Source organism: Salvia splendens, chromosome 8 (genome assembly GCF_004379255.2).
Source record: "Salvia splendens isolate huo1 chromosome 8, SspV2, whole genome shotgun sequence".
Classification (NCBI taxonomy): Eukaryota; Viridiplantae; Streptophyta; class Magnoliopsida; order Lamiales; family Lamiaceae; genus Salvia; species Salvia splendens.
This window is the reverse complement of record NC_056039.1, coordinates 12,628,037-12,651,900: the sequence shown is the minus strand read 5'-3', so window position 1 is coordinate 12,651,900 and position 23,864 is coordinate 12,628,037. Positions and strand designations below refer to the sequence as shown.

The window sequence follows — 23,864 nt, the reverse complement described above, 5'->3', positions numbered from 1 at the left end:
AAGGCCTCCTACTGGTGAGTTCACATTCATCTTATGTTCCAGTTCATCAACAGGCAGTCTTAAAGCATTCACGCAAGAGTTCGATATAAAAGAGTGCGACGCACCCGTATCAAACAGAACAGCAACAGGCATGTCAAGTAGTGTTCCCATACCTGCCAGATTATCTTATTTTGGCTCTCCCTGTGGGGCTTTAGCTTGCTTGCGTCCCAAGGCATAGGCCCTAGCTTGAGTTGGGTATGGTTGGCGACGCTGCTGCTGCTACTGAGGTGGTGTAGGATTCCATCGAGGTCCGTTCGGTGTTCCCCCACCTCCAGTGTTGTTGTTGCTCGGGCACTCCTTGGCGAAGTGTCCCATTCCCCCACACTTATAGCATATGTTGGTCCCGACTCTGCACTCTCCCATGTGGTTCTTCTGACATTTGGCACATGGAGGTGCTCTCTGACGGAAATCTTCATTTTGGAATGGAGCAGCCTGCTTTCCTTTTCCCTGGGAAGAGTTTGGGGTACCCTGGAACCTCTTGTTGTCAAAGGGTGCGCGGTTCCCGTCCCATTTCCTCTTATCCCGAAAATTCTGCTGTGGGGTCGGCGGTGTTGGAGTAGTGGGTGTGACTGTCCTTTCCCGTGGCATCGCTTCCTCCACGTCCAATGCACGAGACAATGACTCGGCATACGAGAGTCTGCCACGGCATGCCAAAGCCATCCTGATTTCGTGCCTCAGACCGGCACAAAACTTCTCCGCCATCTTCTCGTCTGTGTTTACCTGTTCGGGTGCATATCGAGACATGTTACATAGGGCACGGTCATATTCTGTCACAGTCATCCGCCCCTGTTTTAAGTTGTAGAACTCGGCCTCCTTTGCCTTACGGTAGCTCCTTGGAATGTATTTGTCATACAGTTCCTCCTTAAAGTCTTCCCACGTCAGGGTGTCCAATTGCTCTTGCGTCATTGTACGCTGCTTAGTCTCCCACCAAAACTCTGCGGACCCGGTGAGCTGATAGGTCACGCACGATAGGCGCTCCTGGTCGGTGCACCTTAAGAACTTAAAGATGCGTTCTATGGCCCAAATCCAGGTCTCGGCCTTGGTTGGATCTCCCATTCCGTCAAACACGGGAGGACGTTCCTTTCGGAACTCCTTCTCGATGTTCCGTTCCGGCTGTGGCGGTGGTGGAGGTGGAGGTGGTGGTTGTGATTGTCCTTCAGGACCCACACTGCTCTGGGTCTCGTTGCTTGCCTCATTCTCGTGGTGAACGGCTGCACGTCGGGGAGGCATTCTGTTCAACACATACGTTAGTATAACATCCAACTTTACCATCACCACTCCACATAACCTTTCCAAAGCGATAACACAACTTTCCATACACAACGTGGTAAAACGAACACAACGATAAAACAACGGAAAACTTTATTAACTCAAACCAACAAGTACGTGTTTCCACAAGGTCTTTGAAGCAGGGAAGGAAAAACAAACGTCAAAAGAAACTGTTACATAGTTCGTCAAAACAAAACATTCAAAAGCTAATAAACATCAAAAGAAACACTACTCCTCGGGAGCTCTCTCATAATTCGCCCCTTCCTCGCTGTCAATCCCAACCTCTCTCGCAAGGGGCTCTTCTTCGGCGTCTTTCTCGTCTTCCATGGGATCCTCCTCGTCTTCAAGAGGTTCCTCTTCATCTTCGAGAGGATCTTCCTCCTCTTCCTCGTCGTTCTCCCGAACATAAGTAGCCACGTCGATATGCTTATCGACTACAAGAACTTCCGTCGCGGGAGGTGCGGAGGTGCGCATCCCAAGCCTCCTCCTCTTGGGGAAGTTTGGTTGCGGAGTCTCACTCTCGTACCGACCCCCGCTGTAGAGGCTGCGACTCGATGAGGATGCCTCCTTCCTAGGAGGAGCATAGGGTGGCGGTCCATCACGAGCATCAACCAGTGCTTCCAAGAGAACCTTCACAAAACCATGCATGTCCCCTTGCATGCTGTAGTCGGGAAGCTTATGCCAGACGTATGACCGTGAAGCCTCGTCGGCCCACCTATTCCAAGGTGCCGGTAGTCCATCAATCAATCTCTTGATTCCCTCATAGTGCCTCACTCCACAGCCATGAGCATCCCGCCATAAAGTCAAGTAATCTGTGACATAAGATATCAAAGGGGTCCTCTCGTCCCTCTCGAACTCACGATACATTTCCACCGCCCGCAATCCATTTTTGACGTACCTTCCCCTTAGCGGTGCGTGGATCATGATCGCCATCTACATAAAAGTGAGTCCCCTTAGTAACCAGTCGTAGAAAAGAGTAAAGCAAGGTAGAGAAAGATAGAACGCATAAAGAACGTCATACGTACTACCGTGCATATACCTGTCGATTTCCATAAGGAAAAGTCGTAACAATTCTTTTTTTCTTTTTTTTTTCCTCTAAGGATAGATGTTTCGTATTTTATAAACGTGGTACTTTTGCAACTTCGTCTATCCTTCCATCTATCACAATCGCGTTTCACAAGGTTATCCTTGTCTCGTCATTTCATCGTCCTTTGGAATTCGCGCCCTTTCGCACCCCATTCATTCTATCACTTCTATTATGCTTCGTTTCAACTTTTGCCCTCTTTCGTGTTGAGCGCGGTGAGACGGAGTGTTGAGTGTTAAGTGAATACTCTTTTAGTCTAGCGAAACGAGTCTAGACTAGATTGAATAAATGACTCTCGGTCCAGAGCGGAAGGAAAAATTGCTCTGATACCATTCTGTCACGACCGCACTTCCTAAGGATAGGAAGCACGGGAAATCGTGACTCGTGGGGGATTTAAGAAGCGGGGAAGAAGGGGGAAAACAATTCAAGGCAATACAACTTAACAATCAAAGAGGAAATTCCATTTAAATCAATCAACGTTTCAAAACCCAAGTCTCATAATGAAAGATAACAGAGTTCAACAATAACGGAAATAACAGAGTTTCTTAAGACATTGAATAGCGGAAGCAATTTGAGAGTGTAGTTACTACTACGTATGAAGACGTAATAGTAACCGGACCAATTCTTGATAACATCACTCAACATCCTCCGCCTTCCGACCTCGCTCAACCTGCACATAGGGAAAACATATGCAGGGGCTGAGTACTTGATGCACCCAGTGAACTCATGCCTGAAATACATTTATCATTTAAGTTATGTCAAGCCATCATCGTGTGAATCCCGGGTTTTTCTTTAAAAGAGACCGAGAAGCACATAAATCCATTTCCATAAAATAGTGTCCGCGCGGACTAACATCATCCTCCATCATATACCATATCTGAACCATCATGTGAAACGAGAATGTGGCCACAAACTCGATCACTGGACCGGCCGACCTAGGGGACGGCTCACGATCCCCATCAGTGCACTAGTCCGAGTAGGGACTCACTCCCTGGTCAGACCCGAATTCGTTAACCATCAAAGTCTAGTAGAGTGTTATTCTAGTAGACAATCAGATAGGCAGTTTCAAAACATAAACACAGCATGACATACTTGTAAAATCATCCTTATCACACCATAAATACATCAATTTAAGAATAAACTTTTAAAGAATAAAGCCCACCTCAAAAGCTTAGGTTTTCCGTAACAATCCTCGTTCCGACTTTTAGCGTGCGTGCGAACCACCTTTTCGCAAATTACATAAAATTCATATCAAAATTTGGTAACGATAATAATTAGAATGCATGCACTCTAATTAAATTCTTTTAAATCTTCTTTCTCGATTTCCGTGTATTTTCGGTTATTCGGCGGCCGCCCAAGAGGCGTCGCGTGCGACGCCGGTCGGCCGCTTACGCTCGTTCTTTCTTTCGTTGGCTCCTCGTATTTTCCATAACGTCGAAAATAATTTCTAAAAAAATTATTTAAGCGCATACTTTAATTATCACTATCCATTTTAATTCAATAGGCCCAATTCCAAAATAAAACAAGGAGCCCAACAAATACTCTCACTCTCCATCACTCTCGGTCAAAAAAAATCCTCTCTCTCTCTTCCTCACTTCTTCCCCAAATTGAAACTTCCGTCGTCCCCTCCGATTCCAAATCGGACCTCAATCTCCAACGATTCGCTACGGTGCTTCAACCTTCCGGTTACTGTGGTGTCTCTCAGCGCCATCTCTTCGTTCTTCTCGCCAGAACAGGGAGTAGCACCTTCATCGCCGCTGCTGTCCAAGTTCGACGCAGGTCACTGGTGCGGAATCGCTGCAGTTCGCCGCTGTTCTGATGCGCCACCTCTGCACGCCCCTCCGTCGCACGCTGCTGTACCGTCGAAGGTCGCACAGGGCTGTCGTCGTTCACAGCCCGCCACCGTCCGCCGCGGTCAGCCGCTGCCGGCAGTCTCCCCTTCCCCGAAACCACTCCGAACAACCCCGATTCAACCCGCAACATACGTTCTTAATATAAAGTTACGTTCTTTCGCGCTTTTGATTACATACGGCGAATGTTCGATTAGTTTCGATTGTTGATTGTTAACTTGTTGAATTGGTTATGGAAGTGAAAATATGAACAACATATATGCATAGCAACTATCTAATCATGCTTTGGGATTGAGAAGGGAGTATACCTCCAAATTGGTTGGTCTTGGTGGTGAATGGACAAGAATGGTGAAAAATCCTCCTCTTGCTCCCTTTCTCGGTTTCCTCTCGGCTCCCTCTCTCACTCTCTCTTTTTCTCTTGTGTAGTGTAATGTGAGGAGGAGAGTTTGAAAGGCTAAAGTAGTGGCTTTGGGGTGACTCTTGGATGGAAGCATTGATGGTGGAAGAGGGAAGGTGAAAGAGTTGGAGAAGATGAAAAGTGGAAAGTCTCCATGGTTGGGGGTGGTCGGCCGAGAGGGAAGAAGGGGAGGAAAGAAAAAAAATGTGGGGCTTGTTCCCATTTGTTTGGAGGGAAAATTGGGCTCAACATAATTTATGTGTTGTTGGGCTCAAGTTATTGTAAGCCCATATTGAAAATATTATTATTTAGTTAGACTTTTTTTTAAAAAGTTTGGGTCCAAGCTATTTTGCAGATAGACAATTGGACTCTAATTAAATTTGCAAAGCCCAACATAAAATTCGTACTTTATATTTTCGTATTTTCCTTCGACTTAAAATTCACGGGTCTTTATTTTATTTTGTTATCTTGTTCTTCACAACCAAAATTAATGTACGTTTACCGGCATAACTTATATTTGGTGTTATTCCAAATATAATATTCCTTCAACCATTCCTCGATTTACGCGCGTCGGTATCCATAAAAACATATATTCCTTCCCACTACATTCCTTCGTTTGCTCAAGAATAGCAATTTCGTCGTCATTCTTTCAACGAGACCTCCAACATGTCTCCCAACGTTCAAAATTAAACAATTAAGCACGTTCCTTTTCACATTTAACACATAAACCATAATTCTCCGAGAGCACATTTATCGAGAAGCATCATAATTCGAAATAATTTTATTAATTATTTCGTGATATACATTAAATTAGTACTTTAAAAAGTACGGGTGTTACAGGAACAAGGAAGAGGGAGGAAGAACAGAGAGGGATTTGAGAGAGAGGGAGTTGTTTTGGGTTGATGAAGATGACGTGTTTGGAGGCTGGGAGTTTTAATAAAATTTATGTGTTCTTTTTGAGATAAAAAGAGAGAGAGAGAGTGATCTTTAGAGGGGACAGAGAGTAATAAGAAAGAATTTGAGAAGTAGGGAGAGAAAGAGTTGCTGTTGGGTTTTTGAAGAAGACGAATTGTGGCTACGAGTATACTTTTAATATTTCCCCTTTCTTTTGCAAATGTGGAGTATGTAATATAATAATATTAGGTACTGTGTTTTGAAAGGAGTATATACACGTGGGTTTTGGTTGGGAGTATAAGCTACAGCTCTTTTTTTTGGGAGTTACGGTTGGGACTTGGGAGTATATTAAGTTACACAGTTTCTTTCTCATTCTTTAATTTTGTTTAATTGGGTTGGTATAGTTTATTAACAAATTGAATTTATTGTATTGGAATTTTACATACTGCCTAATTTCGGTGATGACTGAGAGTTTTCTATGTTGGGAACTTTGGTGTTTAATTGATAAATCCGTTTGATTATATGTGAACGAAGGATAAATCGAGCACACACTTAGGATGCATGCATTGTTAAATTTATTATTTTGCAAAGTCTAATTTTTGCATATCATGATATTTCAAAAAGGGTGAACTTGTGCACGTTGTTGCGGTTGGAACAGAAAGTGATTGGGGAGTTAAGCTGTTGAGGTGGGCTTTCTTTTTAAATAAGGACTATGTCCTAAATATTTTTTATGTGAAAGGAGGTGGAAAGTGTTTGTCTTGCCATGTTTTGTTTTTGAATGAACCTATCTGAAGTGGCTATGCCATTTATGTTTAATCGAATTCGGGTCCCAGTAGGGCCGCAAACCCTGCTCGGACTAGTGTACACCCCGTAGATCGTGTGCTATCTCTTTGGAGTTGGCCGGTCTAGTGACTTGGTTCGTGGCCACGTTCCTTGTCATGTATGTTCAGATATGGTAATGGTGAATGTGGATGGAAAATGGTTGGCCAACCGAACTTGTGAAATATATGTTTTTGTGTACTTGGGTTCTTTTAATTAAAACCCCCAAGGTCACTTGATTATGGCTTGGCAAACTATGTTTTGGCATGTGTCCACTGAGTGCATCAAGTACTCAGCCCTGCATATTATTTTTCTTACTATGCAGATTGAGCGGCGATAGACGTGGAGGATGTTGAGCAGAGTTCATGGATTGTTTTGTCATGATTAATAATTGTTGGATTTGTCGTGTCTTCATGCTCGGCATTTTCCGTGTCTTGAACACTTCCGCTAATAGTCCTTTTCTTTAGAATTGTTTATTCGTGGAGAGTCTAACTCGTCTGAAAATTGTTTATTTTCCATTCTTACTTTACTTAGAGTTGGTATTATTGTTAGGATAATATTATGACGTTTTCAAAGTTAATCCAGTTATTAAATTTTTGGTCAAATGTGTATGTTTTTTCCCTTTCTTCCCCGTTTCTTTAATCATTCCCTAGTCGCGATCAACCGTGTTTTCTATCCTTAGAAAATGTGGGCGTGACAGAGTGGTATCAGAGCCAGGTTTCTTTCCGCTCTGGACCCAAGAGTCTTCTTTCCTTCTTGATCTAGATTAGTATCCCTAGAAAAAAAAATTAATTTAAAAGTGTCAAAGGCTCAACATCCGACCATCGCACTTAACCTGAAAAGAGGTAACCAAAATTTTTGTTAGTGATTTTGAGGTACGTATTTTGGGAATGGAAATGATTAGTTGTTCATGGTGGAATTAGATTGGCGAAAAAAGAATTAGGTTGAGGAAACTTGTGAAAATTTTTGGAAATATTTGAACTCTAAGTGAAATCATGCTAGTTCTTTTCCTATTGAGATTTTGAGGAACATGATGTTGCTATGTGTTGAGACGTCTAGTGATAATTGTTTGTGTATGCTTGATTATGTGTACTTTACGTGATAATTTGAGTCATGACTCGTAGATACTAAAGTATGATATTATGAATTCCTTGTGTGATTGCGGACTGTTTTGGATGAACGTTAGACCTTACATTATCGATTCTAGTTGTATGTAGCAACTCAATTATTGCTCCTCCGAGCAAATTAAATGAACGTGGAACAGCGAACCACAGTAAATCTCTAAAACCGAAAGGATAAAAGAAAAATAATAAGTATAAACGTTCGGAAGGTGTGAATGGAAGTTTGAGTGATGATAGCTAGTGTTACATGCGCATACGTAGCTTGTTTTATTATACGTATTCTATAATCGTTATATATGAAAGGTTGCGTGAGAAGTCTTGATACGAGAATGTAGTGATTAATAATTGGAGTGACCATATTAATCTATGCGTTTTGAATCAGAATGCCACCGAGACGTGGACGTAGACCTAGGCGTGGACGTGGAGAGGAGGACCCTGTGGACCCTCAGAATGTCGAGGGAGAGCAACCACCACCGCCTCCACCACCACCTCCACCCCCGCCTCAACCCAAACAATACATTGATACCTTTTTTAGGCAAAAACCCCCCACAGTTTGATGGACTGGGAGAGCCATCTAAGGCAGAGACTTGGGTACGCGCCCTCGAGGGAATATTTGATTTTATGGAGTGCACCGACAAGGAACGCCTCGCTGTGTGACTTTTCAGTTAACGGGGCCCGCAGATTTTTGGTGGGATACCAAGCTAAGGACATTGAACCCTGAACGCCGTGAATCGCTTACTTGGGAGATATTCAAGGAAGAAGTGTACAATAAGTACGTCCCCATGAGCTATAGGCTAGCAAAAGTAGTTGAATTCCATACTTTGAAGCAAGGGAATATGACGGTGACAGAGTACGATTGTGCACTGTGTGAAATGACTCGATATGCTCCCGAGTTGGTGGATACAGATGAGAAAATGGCAGAAAAGTTATGTGCTGGTCTCAAGCACGAAATAAGAGTAGCAGTGGCAAGTCGCAGAGGACTTTCATATTCTGAGATTTTGGCTTGTGCATTAGATGTGGAAGAAGTGTTGCCTAAGGAGATGACAGTAGCAAATACTACACCAGTGCCACTTCAACAACATAATTTCAGAGATAAGAGGAAATGGGATGGAGATCGGACTCCATATGATAACAAGAGGCAGCAACCCGTCAGAAACCCACCGCAGTACGGAGGTAGGCAGAGTGCTCCCTATCAGAGGGGTGACTTCCGGCCTAGAGCCCCCCAGTGTGCTAAGTGCTTTAAGAACCATTTTGGGGAGTGCAGAGAAAAGAGCAATAAATGTTACACTTGTGGTGGAAATGGCCACTTCTCAAGAGAATGCCCGAGTAAGATTATGGGGATGGGAGCAGGACAGAACAATCAAGGGTTCCGTCCGCAAGTGCGGGCATTACAAGCCGAACCGAGGGGATACTTACCCGCACCACAGCAGCAGCAGCAACAACGTCGTCAAGGACTTCTCACTCAGGCAAGGGCATATGCTTTAAAAGAGAAACAGCCGACGAACCAGCAAGGGAATCAAGAGCAAGGAAACTTGGCAGGTATGGGCACGCTCCTCGACATGCCTATTGTTGTTTTGTTTGATACGGGTACATCACATTCTTTTATATCAGCATCATGTGTGAATACTTTAGAACTGTCTATCAATAGAACTGAACAAAGAATGAGTGTGACTTCACCCGTAGGAGGAACTATAGATATTTCACAAATTTGCTCGAATGTAGAATTTACTATGGGAGAACTTAAGCTGGTTGCACACAAATTACAAGTTATGTCGATGGGGAGTGTAGATATAATTTTAGGAATGGATTGGTTGGCCGAGAATCGTGTTACCATTCGCTGCAAAGAGAGAGAGATCTCTTTTCAAACCCCGGGAAAGGAGCCGGCTATATTTTATGGGATTTCTATGAATCGACGCAAGTCCATAATTTTTGCACTTCAAGTGACGACTATGATGAGGAAGGGATGCCCAACGTATCTCGTCTATCTAAATGGAGAGGAGAAGAAAGAAAGAAGCATAGAGGATGTGGCCGTAGTGAATGAATTTCCAGATGTTTTTCCCAACGCCTTGCCAGGACCACCACCCGATAGACAGTTGGAGTTTACAATTGATTTGGAGCCAGGATCAGCACCGATATCTAAGGCACTGTACCGTATGGCGCCTAAGGAATTGGAAGAGCTTAAGATACAACTACAAGAGTTGCTAGACTTGGGTTTCATTAGACCCAGTGTGTCGCCGTGGGGAGCACCAGTGTTGTTCGTGAAGAAGAAGGATGGAACATTGAGGATGTGCATAGATTATCGAGAGCTGAACAAGTTGACACTCAAGAACAAATATCCACTGCCGATGATAGATGATTTGTTTGATCAACTCCGTGGAGCCGGAGTATTCTCGAAAATGGATTTGAGATCGGGATACCATCAACTAAGAGTCCGACAAGAAGATGTACCCAAGACGGCTATCCGAACTAGATACGGTCATTATGAGTTTATAGTGATGCCTTTCGGATTGACAAATGCCCCAGCTGTATTTATGGACCTTATGAATCGTGTGTTCCATCCATACTTGGACAAGTTTGTCTTAGTCTTCATAGACGACGTCCTTATCTACTCAAAGAACGAGAAGGAACATGAAGAACATTTGAGGACTACCTTGGAGACGTTAAGGGCCGAGAAACTCTACGCCAAGTTCAGTAAGTGTGATTTTGGCTCAAAGAAGTGAATTTCCTTGGGCACATAGTGAGCGCAGATGGAATTCGAGTAGACCCCGCAAAGGTGGAAGCGGTACAGAAATGGAAATCACCAACCACACCTAATGAAATTTGGAGTTTTCTAGGACTATCGGGATATTATCGGAGATTCATCGAGGGATTTTCTAAGATAGCAAGGCCAATGACTCAACAACTAAAGAAGGGGGTCAAAGTGAATTGGACGCCGGAGTGTGAGGCCAGTTTTAAGTTACTAAAAGAGAAGTTGACTACCGCACCGATTCTCGCTGTGCCAGAGCCAGACACTAACTACGTGGTGTATACCGATGCATCAAAAGTTGGACTCTGATGTGTACTTATGCAGAATGGAAAAGTGATTGCGTATGCATCAAGGCAGTTGCGGCCACATGAGTTGAACTATCCGACGCATGACTTGGAGTTGGCAACAGTTGTACATGCTTTGAAGATTTAGAGACACCATCTTTATGGAGTTCGATGTGAGATATATACGGACCATAAAAGCCTCAAGTACTTCTTTGAACAAAAGGATTTGAACATGCGCCAGCGTAGATGGCTTGAGTTGGTGAAGGATTATGATTGCAGTATAAACTATCACCCAGGAAAGGCGAATGTAGTGGCTGATGCCCTAAGTAGAAAGTCTCAACCACAATTGGCCAATTTTCTCACGAACGAAGAGAACTTGATACGAGAGTTCTATAAAATGCGATTGGAGGTAGTGAGAGCACCCGAGACAGTGGAATGAAGGATCGCCACCTTGGTAATGGAACCCGACCTAAGGGCTAGAATCGTGGAAGCTCAAAGACGTGATACTTTACTTGAGAAAATCCATTCGGAAGTGAGGACAGGGGAGCAAGAATATTTTCACGAGGAGGCGGATAATGCCCTCACATTCAAGGGCAGGTTATTCATGCCTAGAGACGAAGGGCTTAGGAATGAAATCATGAGGGAAGCACACAAAACACCATATACTGCTCACCCGGGGAGTACCAAGATGTATCGAGATATGAAGAGACAGTTTTGGTGGAATGGCATGAAAAAGCATGTAGCGGCATTTGTGGAGAGGTGTCTAGCATGTCAGCAAGTGAAAGCTCTACATCAACGACCATATGGGAGACTACAACCACTTGAGATACTGGAGTGGAAATGGGAGCACATTGCAATGGACTTCGTGACCGGATTACCAAGATCCCAACGAGGAAACACTGTTATTTGGGTGATTATTGATCGTCTCACAAAATCTGCTCACTTTGTGCCGATTCGTGATACCTATGGAGCCAATAAGTTGTCTAAGATGTATGTGAAATAGATCATACGTTTACATGGAGTACCAGTGACTATTACATGTGATCGTGATGCGAAGTTTACCTCTAGATTTTGGATGAGCCTACAACGAGAGTTAGGCACTAAGTTGAATTTCAGCACTGCATTCCACCCGCAGACTGATGGGCAATCAGAGAGGACGATACAGACTTTGGAGGATATGTTGAGAGCCGTAGTGCTAGATCGAGGAGTAGGTTGGGAGGAAGTGTTGCCACTAATAGAGTTCGCTTACAACAATAGTTATCAGACGACTATTAACATGGCCCCGTATGAGGCATTGTATAGGAAGAAGTGTAGATCACCACTTTACTGGGATGAAGTGGGTGAGAGAAGAGTTCTTGGACCAGACTCGGTGGAAGAAATGATTGAGATTGTTCGACAAATTCGTGAGAGGATCATGGAAGCTCAGGATCGACAGAAATCATATGCTGATGTTCGAAGAACCGATCTCCAATTTGAGGCAGGAGATAAAGTTTTTCTAAAGGTAGCTCCGTCAAAAGGAATAACTCAGTTCGGTGTGAAAGGCAAGTTGAGACCACGATTTATTGGGACATATGAGATTCTTGACAGAGTGGGTACTGTAGCGTATAGATTGGCGCTACCACCAAGCTTTGGGAGAGTACACAACGTTTTCCATGTGTCACAATTGAGGAAGTATGTGTTCGACCCTAACCACATAATTCATCAAGAGGAGATGATGATCTTGAATCCGAATTTGAGTTACGAAGAGAAGCCTGAAGCTATTCTGGATAGGAAAATGCAAGAGTTGAGAAACAAGTCTATTGCCTCGGTGAAGGTTCGATGGATGAATCACGGTGTTGAGGAAGCTACGTGTGAATTGGAAGACAAGATGAGGAAGAAGTACCCAGAATTGTTTGAATGATCTAAGCAAATTTCGGGACGAATTTTTTGTGAAGATGGGTAGATTGTAATAAACGTTTTTTTTTCTTTCTATCTTTTAAGCTAAGATTTTTGTTTTGAGAAATTGGTTGTGAACGGAAATAGTGAATGCTTGAGTTATTGTTGATTAATTGTGTGGTGTAAGTTGTCGACGAGATTGAGGTGAGATTCGTCGATGGGAAATTTTGGTCGTTCGTACGAGTACTTGGAATAACACCAAGTACTAAAAATAAAATACCACAATTTAATTAATACTCTAAATCAAATATTTGGGCCTATCATTTTTCTCTATTGTTCTAGCCTTTTATTTCTTTTTAGTTAACCAAATTTGGAGAAGCCCAAAATATTTATTAATTATTGTACTCCTCCTGCAGTCAAATTTTAGTCAAATAAATTTCTCCCAATCCCATTACTATACGGTTTCCTCCATATCTCATTCTCTCCTTAAGAATCTCCAACCAAATAAACCCCCTTATTGACGCCACATATATCTTCCCTTTAATCTCAGCAAATTACCATCTTCCGTTCTGCAATTCTTCTCCTCCTCCGTTAAGGTAATTTTCTCCTCCTTCAATTGAATTCGAAAACCTCCCTATTTGTTGATTCCATAACCAAAAATCTCAAACATCACAGTGTAAAGGAGAAACTGGGAGAGCTGTTATTACCTTCTGTGTGCAAACTTTTCTACTTTCCAAAGGTATACCCATAAATCTCTGAACCCTCTGCATTCCAATTCATACTTCACGATTCATACACTCACTGTAGTTCACGGAATTGAATTTCATAAACTGTTGAAGGAAACATTCTTGACAAAGCTTGGATCTTTAGTGCTTTAGTAGCCTTGTTTTCTTCAAATTCCCAAATTCATAAAATCCCTATCTGCCCACGAATATTTGAAACGAACAACTGAGAAATTTAATGAAAGATTTAAATTCTGGAACAAGGAAGAGAGAGGAAGAACAGAGAGGGATTTGAGAGAGAGGGAGTTGTTTTGGGTTGATGAAGATGACGTGTTTGGAGGCTGGGAGTTTTAATAAAATTTATGGGTTCTTTTTTAGATAAAAAGAGAGAGAGAGAGAGTGATATTTAGAGGGGGACATAGAGTAATAAGAAAGAATTTGAGAAGTAGGGAGAGAAAGAGTTGTTGTGAAGTAGGGAGAGAAAGAGTTGTTGTTGGGTTTTTGAAGAAGACGAATTGTGGCTACGAGTATACTTTTAATATTTCCCCTTTCTTTTGCAAATGTGAAGGATGGAATATAATAATATTAGGTACTGTGTTGTGAAAAGAGTATATACACGTTGGTTTTGGTTGGGAGTATAAGCTACAACTCTTTTTTTTTGGGAGTTACGGTTGGGACTTGGGAGTATATTAAGTTACACAGTTTCTTTCTCATTCTTTAATTTTGTTTAATTGGGTTGGTATAGTTTATTAACAAATTGAATTTATTGTATTGGAATTTTACATACCGCCTAATTTCGGTGATGACCGAAAGTTTTCTATGTTGGGAACTTTGGTGTTTAATTGATAAATCCGTTTGATTATATGTGAACGAAGGATAAATCGAGCACACACTTAGGATGCATGCATTGTTAAATTTATTATTTTGCAAAATCTAATTTTTGCAAATCATGATATTTCAAAAAGGGTGAATTTGTGCACGTTGTTGCGATTGGAACAGAAAGTGATTGGGGAGTTAAGCTGTTGAGGTGAGTTTTCTTTTTAAATAAGGACTATGTCCTAAATACTTTTTATGTGAAAGGAGGTGGAAAGTGTTTGCCTTGCCATGTTTTGTCTTTGAATGAACCTATCTGAAGTGGCTATGCCATTTATGTTTAATCGAATTCGGGTCCCAGTAATGCCGCAAACCCTGCTCGGACTAGTGTACACCCCGTAGATCGTGTGCTATCTCCTTAAAGTTGGCTGGTCTAGTGACTTGGTTCGTGGCCACGTTCCTTGTCATGTATGTTTAGATATGGTGATGGTGAATGTGGATAGAAAATGGTTGGCCAACCGAACTTGTGAAATATATGTTTTTGTGTACTTGGGTTCTTTTAATTAAAACCCCCAAGGTCATTTGATTATGGCTTGGCAAACTATGTTTTGGCATGTGTCCACTGAGTGCATCAAGTACTCAGCCCTGCATATTGTTTTTCTTACTGTGCAGAATGAGCGGCGATGGACGTGGAGGATGTTGAGCAGAGTTCATGGATTGTTTTCTCATGATTAATAATTGTTGGATTTGTCGTGTCTTCATACTCGGCATTTTCCGTGTCTTGAACGCTTCCGCTAAGAGTCCTTTTCTTTAGAATTGTTTATTCGTGGAGAGTCTAACTCGTCTGAAAATTGTTTATTTTCCATTCTTAATTTACTTAGAGTTGGTATTATTGTTAGGATAATATTATGACGTTTTCAAAGTTAATCCTGTTAATAAATTTTTGGTCAAATGTGTGTGTTTTTTCCCTTTCTTCCCCGCTTCTTTAATCCTTCCCTAGTCGCGATCAACCGTGTGTTCTATCCTTAGAAAATGTGGGCGTGACATCAACTATAAGTCAATATCATTTGAGGTATTTTGAACTCTTTTTGGACGAAAATGCCCTTAAGGCCTTTAAAGGGAAATTTGAACAATTCTTTCGCCACTCATCTTGCGTCAAACACCTAGAGTCCAACAATTTCTTTCCCGCTGTTTAATTCAATTACCATCCAAATTGAATTTAAATATAATTAAAATTTGCCGTAAAAAATAGTACATTTTCAATTATTAGATGATCAATTATATAGGGATAGTGAATTGAGACTTAGATATTTTATTTTATTTTTTTAATCTAAACTGCATTTTAAGAACTTGCTATAGGTGATTTGTGAATTATATTTAGTTTATTTGAAATATAAATTGAAATATAAAATATAATCTAAATTGGCTCCAATTTCAAAATAAATAAACTAAATATAATTCACAAATCACCTATAATAAGTTCTTAAAATACAGTTTAGATTAAAAAATAAAATTAAATATCTAAGTCTCAATTCACTATCCATATATAATTGGCCAACTAATAATTGAAAAATGTACTATTTTTTACGGAAAATTTTAATTATATTTAAATTCAAGTTGGATGGTAATTGAATTAAACAGTAGGAAAAAAATTGTTGGACTCTAGGTGTTTGACGCAAGATGAGTGGCGAAAGAATTGTTCAAATTGCCCTTTAAAGGCCTTAAGGGCATTTTCGTCCAAAAAAAGTTCAAAATACCTCAAATGATATTAACTTATAGTTGACGGACCTAAAATGATATTTTCAAAGTTCATGAACCTAAAATGATATTTCGGTAAAGTTCGTGGATCTAAAAAGATGTTCCCTCTTAAATTATTAAGAAAAGAGTACTGAAATATGGCGGAGAATACAAATTAAAAAAATCTCATTATGCAAGTTTTCTAAAATTGTATTTAGAGGAATTGAATTTCTTGCACGAAACATCAATGAAGTAAGTAGTCATCATCAGAGTGAGGCAAAGATATATAGTCAATGATGTGACACTTATCAAAATATAAAATACTAGGAAGTCCTAAGTGTATGCAAAACTGACAATTTCAAGTTTTGAAATTTGAATAGGGGATCGAACGAATTAGGCCATCCACAGAGTTGTTATTAAACTGTCCCTTAAATTACTATTTACGGGTTTCACTGTACGTTTTTACTTCATCCCTTAACTAAGGGACGGAACCTGCAACCCTTCGTCCCTTAAATTACTATTCATTCAATATCATTTTTTATTTTTATTTCCAACCAAATTCAATTAAAAAAACACATTTCATTAAAATTAAAATAAAATTACAACATAAAATAAAAATACAACTTAAAATTCAAAAAAAAAGACATAATTAAAATCCTAAAAAAATAAAAATGACATATTTTAAAATACAATTTTATAGAAAATAAAAAAACTACTCCGCCGGCGAATCATCCCCCGAACGCGGTGGAGGTGCACTGAAGCCGTGAGGAGGAGGAATGTCAAGTTGTGCTGCCATAAACGTAATTCCGCTAAGCCAAGCTTGGTATTGGGCTGGCATCATGCGGGAAGTGTCCGTCATTGTGGCGGTCATGTACATGACCATAAGGGAGTTGGGGGTCGAGCCCGAACCCGCCTGGCTTGATTCGGCTCGGCCCCTCCTCCCTCTAGCCGCCTTCGCCGCATTTCTCCCTTGCGGCCGACAGCGCCCACGGGAGGACCCCCCTGCATCGTCTGCCGGGGTCTCAACCTCTTGCGAGGCAAACTCTTGTGGCCCGCTGCCCGAACCGCCCTCACCAGACGAGTATTGGCCACTCGCCGTGTGCTTCGTGCGCTTCGAGGTCGAGCCCGTGCTGGACCGCACACTGCCGACCGACCTTTCCTCGTCCTTGACGACCTCCCAAACATCGACATATTTGAATTGTTTGCCGGTGTCGTCGAAGTAGACCCACAAAGCCGACCTCAGAATGTCGACTCCCGTGGTTCCGCTTTGGTAATGAGTCGCTTCATTCTTGTGGATGGCGCAGAATCGTTTGACCTCTCTGTCGACCCGGTCAAAGTGAGCGCGGAGCATCGTATATGTGCGGCGGCGGGACTCCTTCGGCTTAATCTGGTGGTAGGCCTCGGTGACCTTTTCCGAGAAGCACTTCCGGGGTTGTTGATTCCCGACGATGGGATCGTAAGAGACGCTGATCCAGGCTTTGTACACCGCCAGCGTTTCTTTGGGGCCGTACGGATGCCGGCCTAGATCCTCATCCTCCTCTTCCTCCTCGTCCGAATATTTTTAAAAAATGATTTATTGCGTCAGCGTGACGATGCCCACTCGCGGGCAGGCGAGTGGGCGTCACGCATGGTGCCGGGGCGCGCCACGTCGCCTCGGCGCGTGGCGAGACGTCTCGCCATTCGTCACGCCGTGACGAAACACGGAACGGGCTGGGACGAGACGGGGCGCCGCAACGCGTTACGCCGCCGTCTCGTTCCTTCGTGACGGAATACGGGCCACCCGCATGACGCGTTGCGGGTGGCCTTATGAATGCCAGTAATAGGTCTCGTTGTAATAATTAGAGCATCCATATCCGTGCTCTTGACAACGAGCACGGATGTCGTCCCGGACCCACTTTTACTCCCTACTCTTAGGCAAGAGCACAACACCTACATCCGTACTCTTCTGCAAGGACATGCTCAAGGGTCCCACCATTCTATTATTCAATTTAAATAAAAACATTTCCACAATATTAAAATGCATTAAAAATAACCGGAATAGTATTAAAAATTACAAAAAAAATTAAAAATTACATAATTAAAATCCTAAAAATTAAAATTTTCTTCATTAAAGTCTTAAAAATTAAAAATTACATAATTTAAATCCTAAAAATTAAAAATTACATAATTAAATTCATAAAATTTATAAAACCACTACTCGTGGCCGAATTTCGCCTAAATGGATGATGAATGTGTGTATTTATAGATGATTTTGGGATTAAATTTTTAAAAAAAAATTCAAAAAAATGGTAATAAAATCTGTATATTTTTGGGAATCTAAAAATATATATTTTTTAATTTTTGGTATTATTTTCGATCTTTTTTAAAAAAAATTTCCAACGGCCAATAGAAACGCGCTACGTCGCCCTGCTCGCTGGCACGGACGTGCTCTTAGCTAAGAGCAGCGCCGTGCCAGTGGCAAGAGCGCAGCGGCGGACAGCGGTGCCGTGCCGCTGGCACGGACGGACGGACAACGGTGTGCTCTCCGTTGTGGATGCTCTTACAAACAACTTTGATCGCAATCCACAAATAAGTAAAGTAAATACCTGAAATTTTGAATGTTGAACATTTTATGAATAATTCAATCTGACATTGAGAATTGGATGCAATTCGATACCTCTTATGGATTAGAGCTTTTTTAAATAAAATTACTCCCGTAACCTACGACTATATATCCATTTTTTCTAGTTTAGCAATCCATAATATTTTTATCTTATTTTTAATTTACTATATAAAAATCATCCCCATTATTTGACAAAATTACACCAAATATCACTATTCAATAAAATGTAATTCAAAATAAAGAGGAACATCTTTTTTTGTTCGCAAACTTTACAAAGGTATCATTTTTAGCCCGTAAAGTTTCAAAATAGCATTTGAGGTCCATAAACTTCGATTTAATATCATATGACCTACTTTGTCACTATTTCAAAAAAAAATTGGACGATATTACCCTCAAGGTCATGATAGACAATTCAGTCTATTTACACTCTCTTCTGTACTAATACTAGTATTTAGTTTATCTCTTTTTGTTTCTTCTTCCCCATTTCTTTGTTCTCTTTTTTTTTTCTTCGAGTTCATGTTTTTAAAGATATAGTAATTCCTATAAGGGGGAGAAGAAAGAAATAAAGAAAAATTAAACATTATAATAAAGAAAATTAAATATTATGAGAAATGGTACATTAGATTCCTAGGGCATTGTATCATATAGTTTTGCAACTCATGTGAATATGTGAGTTTGTTCTTTAACTCTTTCTTAAGAGCCACCGCAATGAACTAGAATTCATGGTTTGGAGGTTTGGTTTGAAGCCAAACCCTATATGATGAATCGATATGAAGGTTTCAGCATTTCGGTTGTAGTGTTGATATGATGCACAAAAAACTGTCGGTTTACTAGCGAAAAATCTTGTTACTAATTATCATAATTCCGCTAGTAAAATTGGTTAGCAACGGATTAACAACAGATCTGAACCGCTGCTAAATACTTCGCTGCTAAATTTTAGCAATGCTTAAATTGTGTTACTAATGTTTTAGTAACGAATTAGCAACATATTGAGTTCGTTGATAAATGTTGGCATAAAAAATGGATCAAAAATTTCACCAACAAACTCAGTTCGTTACTAACTGTTAGTAGTCGATTAGCAACGCCATTAATCTGCCGCTAAATTTTTGGAATAAAAAAGGGATCGTAAACTTAACAGCAGATCCAGTTCGTTACTAATTGTTAGTAGCGGATTAGCTACGCAATTAATCTGCCCCTAAATTGTTGGCATAAAAAAGGGATCGAAAACTTAAAAACAGATCTAGTTCATTGCTAATTGTTAGTAGCGGATTAACAATGCATAAAATCCGCTCCTAAATTGTTGACATAAAAAATGGATTAAAAAAGTATAGCAACAAATTTAGTCCGTTACAAATTGTAAGCAACGGATTAGGAGCACACTTAATACGTCATAAAATTTTTGACACTAAATAGACATCTAAAACTTTAGTAACATACTAACTTCGCTACTAATTATTAGCAACGAATTTGCAACAAGCTCAATTCGCCTCTAATGTAATACTCCCTCCGTCCCACAAGAATATGCACTCTTTCCTTTTTAGCCCGTCCCACAAGAATATGCACTTTCCAATTTTGGAAACTCTTTTCACTCTAATTAGGTGTGACCCATACTTTAATTACTTTTTCTTTCTACATATCTCTTACTTTTCCAATTTTGCATTAAAACCTGTATCGAACCCAAAGTACATATTTTTTTAGGACGGATGGAGTATTTTTTTAAATCACGGATTGGTATTCCGCTACTAAGTTCAAGTTACACATTATTGTTACAATTATTTGCTTTCTAATCCAATTACAACAAACTGCTTACAACAAACCAACAAACTATCAAATGGATAAATTAATTTGTAGACAATAATAATATAGTAACTGATAACTAGTAATGTATTTTTCCAAAAAAACATGAAGTTTGATAATGTTATGAGTTTAAATTATAACCACGTGTAAATAAAAAATGGATGTTAATCTTCTAATTCTGTAGAATCATCACGACTAGACGGAGCATTAGAGTGACTCGAGTGTTGGGACTGTTGGGGCATATATTGGTCGATCCTCTCTTTTATAGTCTTCACTTCTTGTGTTGTGCCATGAACAATTCATACACACTATCATTGACCGGAACACTTTTTTCTGTCACCTATTAATCAATTTAAATATAATTAAGACTAACATTACTACAATGATAAATCTGCTATGAGATATAACTAATCTTAAGTGTATAACTAGAGAACAAATCTCAGCCACACATTTTAATGGAACAAATATTATTTATTTTAATAATACAAAATAGGCCAAGGGTATTTTTGGCCTATTTCCCTCGAAGCCGCTGTGCTATTTCCCTCGAAGCCGCCAATTTCAACGAAATCTTGCTGCAACCAATTCAACACCTACTAGTTATACCTCTAATACACCAATTCGTAAAATGGAAAGATATCCCTAATTTGGTTGACAGAACCAGGTCGTTAACTGCAGCAGAATTCCTAGACAAAATTGATGATAAAAAGGAAAACGCACACACATACTCCACATGATCTATATATCTGAATGCGTGGAGATTGAAGAAGATCTACCAATTTGTTGGATTAAAGCTCCTGGAAAGCATGTCCTTTGAATTCTGCAAAAACTTTGATTTCTTCATCTTCCAAAATTTATGCTAATATTTGCAACTGTTCGGGCAGTAGAGATTAGAATACCGGATTATGCCTCGAGATTTATATATACCACTCTTAGCATGATTTTACTTCACTTTTATTTACAAAACACATCACTCTTATTTTGATTTTACTTCACTCTTGTTAACAAAACACATCACTCTTATTCTGATTTTACATCACTCTTGTTAACAAAACACATCACTCTTATTCTGATTTTACATCACTTTTGTTAACAAAACACATTACTCTTATTCTGATTTTACTTCACTCTTGTTAACAAAACACATCACTCTTATTTTGATTTTACTTCACTCTTGTTTACAAAACACATCACTCTTATTCTTATTTTACTTCACTCTTGTTAATAAAACACATCACTCTTATTCTGATTTTACATCACTCTTGTTAACAAAACGCATCACTCTTATTGTGATTTTACTTCACTATTGTTTACAAAACACATCACTCTTATTCTGATTTAACTTCACTCTTGTTTACGAAACACATCACTCTTATTATGATTTTACTTCACTCTTATTTACGAAATACATCACTCTTATTATGATTTTACTTCACTCTTGTTTACAAAACACATCACTCTTAGCTTGGTTTTACTTCACTCTTGTTTACAAAACACATCACTCTTAGCATGATTTTACTTCACTCTTGTTTACAAAACACATCACTATTAGCTAGATTTTACTTCACTCTTGTTTACAAAACACATCACTCTTAGCATGATATTACTTTACTCTTGTTTACAAAACACATCACTCTTAGCATGATTTTACTTCACTCTTGTTTACAAAACACATCACTCTTAGCATGATTTTACTTCACTCTTGTTTACAAAACACATCACTATTAGCTAGATTTTACTTCACTCTTGTTTACAAAACACATCACTCTTGTTTACAAAACACATCACTCTTAGCATGATATTACTTCACTCTTGTTTACAAAACACATCACTCTTAGCATGATTTTACTTCACTCTTGTTTACAAAACACATCACTCTTAACATGATTTTACTTTACTCTTGTTTACAATACACATCACTCTTAGCATGTATCGACATGCTTCTATGCACCAAAAATAATTCCTCTCATCGAAAAAATGCTAAATTAGTTGTGTTTCATTCAACTATTTTACCAAACAAATTTTGTGTTTGGCAAAGTATCTGACACCTATTAAAAATCAAGATCCTTCTGAATCTTGAGATTTTAAAACTGGCATTTCGATTACATTGACCAGTTCTCAAATTATGCACCATCAAACTTTCTAGCATATCATAATAACATAAATGTGTAAAAATTTGCACAAAACAGAAAGAAACAACTGAGCAGCCAAAAAAAAGAAAAGAAACTGTGGTAGATAATCGTTTTTCGATATCAGCAACCAACAAGAGACATATCCACAAATAATTCACTCTTAGATTGAATTGAACCAAAAATCCTCCGAGCTTTTACCAATTACTACGTGACTACATCCAATTCAAATTCGAGATCAAAGTAGTAACAAGAAATTGAAAAGACATTTGACGCATATACAAAATGGCGCAACCAAATACGAAACCCTCAGCCCCCGAAACCGTAGAGCGTGCGGCCCTGCCTCTTCAAGGCATAGACGACATCCATCGCCGTCACCGTTTTCCGGCGAGCGTGCTCCATTTGTCGGTTTAATTTCCAGAACGGAGAAGAGGAGAAGATAGAAGAAGAATCGTGGGTTCCTTTTCAAATGAATTCAATTTGCTGATGTTGGAGTAAATTCAATTGGCTATGCAATGACAATAATACCCCTGACTTGTTATTATGGAGTAAATTTGTGATTGAGGGAGTTAATATCTCATTAAATTCAAAAATTAATACTAGTCATTGATTTTTTTGATCTTGTGGCTATTATTTGTTCTCTAGTTATTTGGTTAAGGGGTGTTTGCCATAGAACCATTCTTAAGTGTAGAACCTAGAACTCTACATATTTTATTCATTGGATGAGGAAAAAATGACGGTCAAGATTAAAAATCATACATATTAGACTATGTTTTCACGACATTCCGGACTCAACATGTGAAAAAACTCACATGTTGATGGAAGAATGAATGAAACGAAGAAGAGTCCATGCATGCTTTATTTTTTCACTTTTCTGCATTCACCCATTAATAATAGTTTTGATTGTAATGGGAAGTTGCTGTGCAAATCAACACCATTGGATTAAAAGATCTAACGACCTCCGTTTGGCATTTGTTCTACGTTTAAGAATGGTTCTACGTTTAAGAATGGTTCTATCTTGATCACAATCCTATATATATATATATATATATATATATATATATATATATATATATCACATATCAACTTCGGAGCTTTTGCTGCGGAAGATGATGAGCCTCCATAATTCATGTTGTATCTAGTGTTGGGTCCATCAGGCGCGGTATATCTGGCCTTCCTCGAAAATCCTAAGGAATGGGGAGTCCTTCAATTGTTGTGCAAAGGAAGGCAGAAAAAAATGGTGTGAAAGTGATTACCTTTGGCGGAACTTGAAAATTCAGGAGAAAGAATTGAAAGTTGTGTCTCCTCTTCTCTGGCCTCTATCTTGATTCTCTCTACTTCTTGTGTGATTGTGAAAAGCGAAAAGAATGTTGTGTGTGAGGGAGGCGGAACAAATTAGGGTACAGAACCGTGTTTTGGAGCGTGAGTGATTTAGGGAAGTAATTGGTGATTGATTTAAATTGATTTATTCTATTATAGGCAATTATTCTACAGATTTGCTATAGAAGCAGGAGAAGGAGAAGATCTCTCGTGCTGAAAATAATAGGAAACTTTGCCTAAAATTTGATATTTTCCACAAACTTTAAAATTGGTATATAATATCACAAACTTTGCACTTTGTTTAGTATTTCCCACGACATGTCTATTACTATATTTGACTAACTTACGAAATATTTTTATCATATTTGA

General features: G+C 39.7%; 1 protein-coding gene across 1 annotated transcript; it reads left to right on the top strand.

Annotated features, from left to right (window-relative positions):
• Nucleotides 1-8,309: 8,309 nt before the first annotated feature.
• On the top strand, nt 8,310-10,193 carry LOC121745773. Its single transcript, XM_042139728.1, has 2 exons — nt 8,310-9,684; nt 9,997-10,193. The coding sequence occupies exons 1-2, from the start codon at nt 8,310-8,312 to the stop codon at nt 10,191-10,193; spliced, it is 1,572 nt and encodes a 523-aa protein (XP_041995662.1).
• The last annotated feature ends 13,671 nt before the right edge of the window (nt 10,194-23,864 follow it).

What these genes read in the sequence shown, in the direction of transcription:
- LOC121745773 (XM_042139728.1), top strand. Translation starts at nt 8,310, where the DNA reads ATGACGGTGACAGAGTACGATTGTGCACTGTGTGAAATGACTCGATAT. An exon ending in ACAAGAGTTGCTAGACTTGG is followed by an intron (nt 9,685 to 9,996) that starts GTTTCATTAGAC and finishes CAAATGCCCCAG; the next exon opens with CTGTATTTATGGACCTTATG.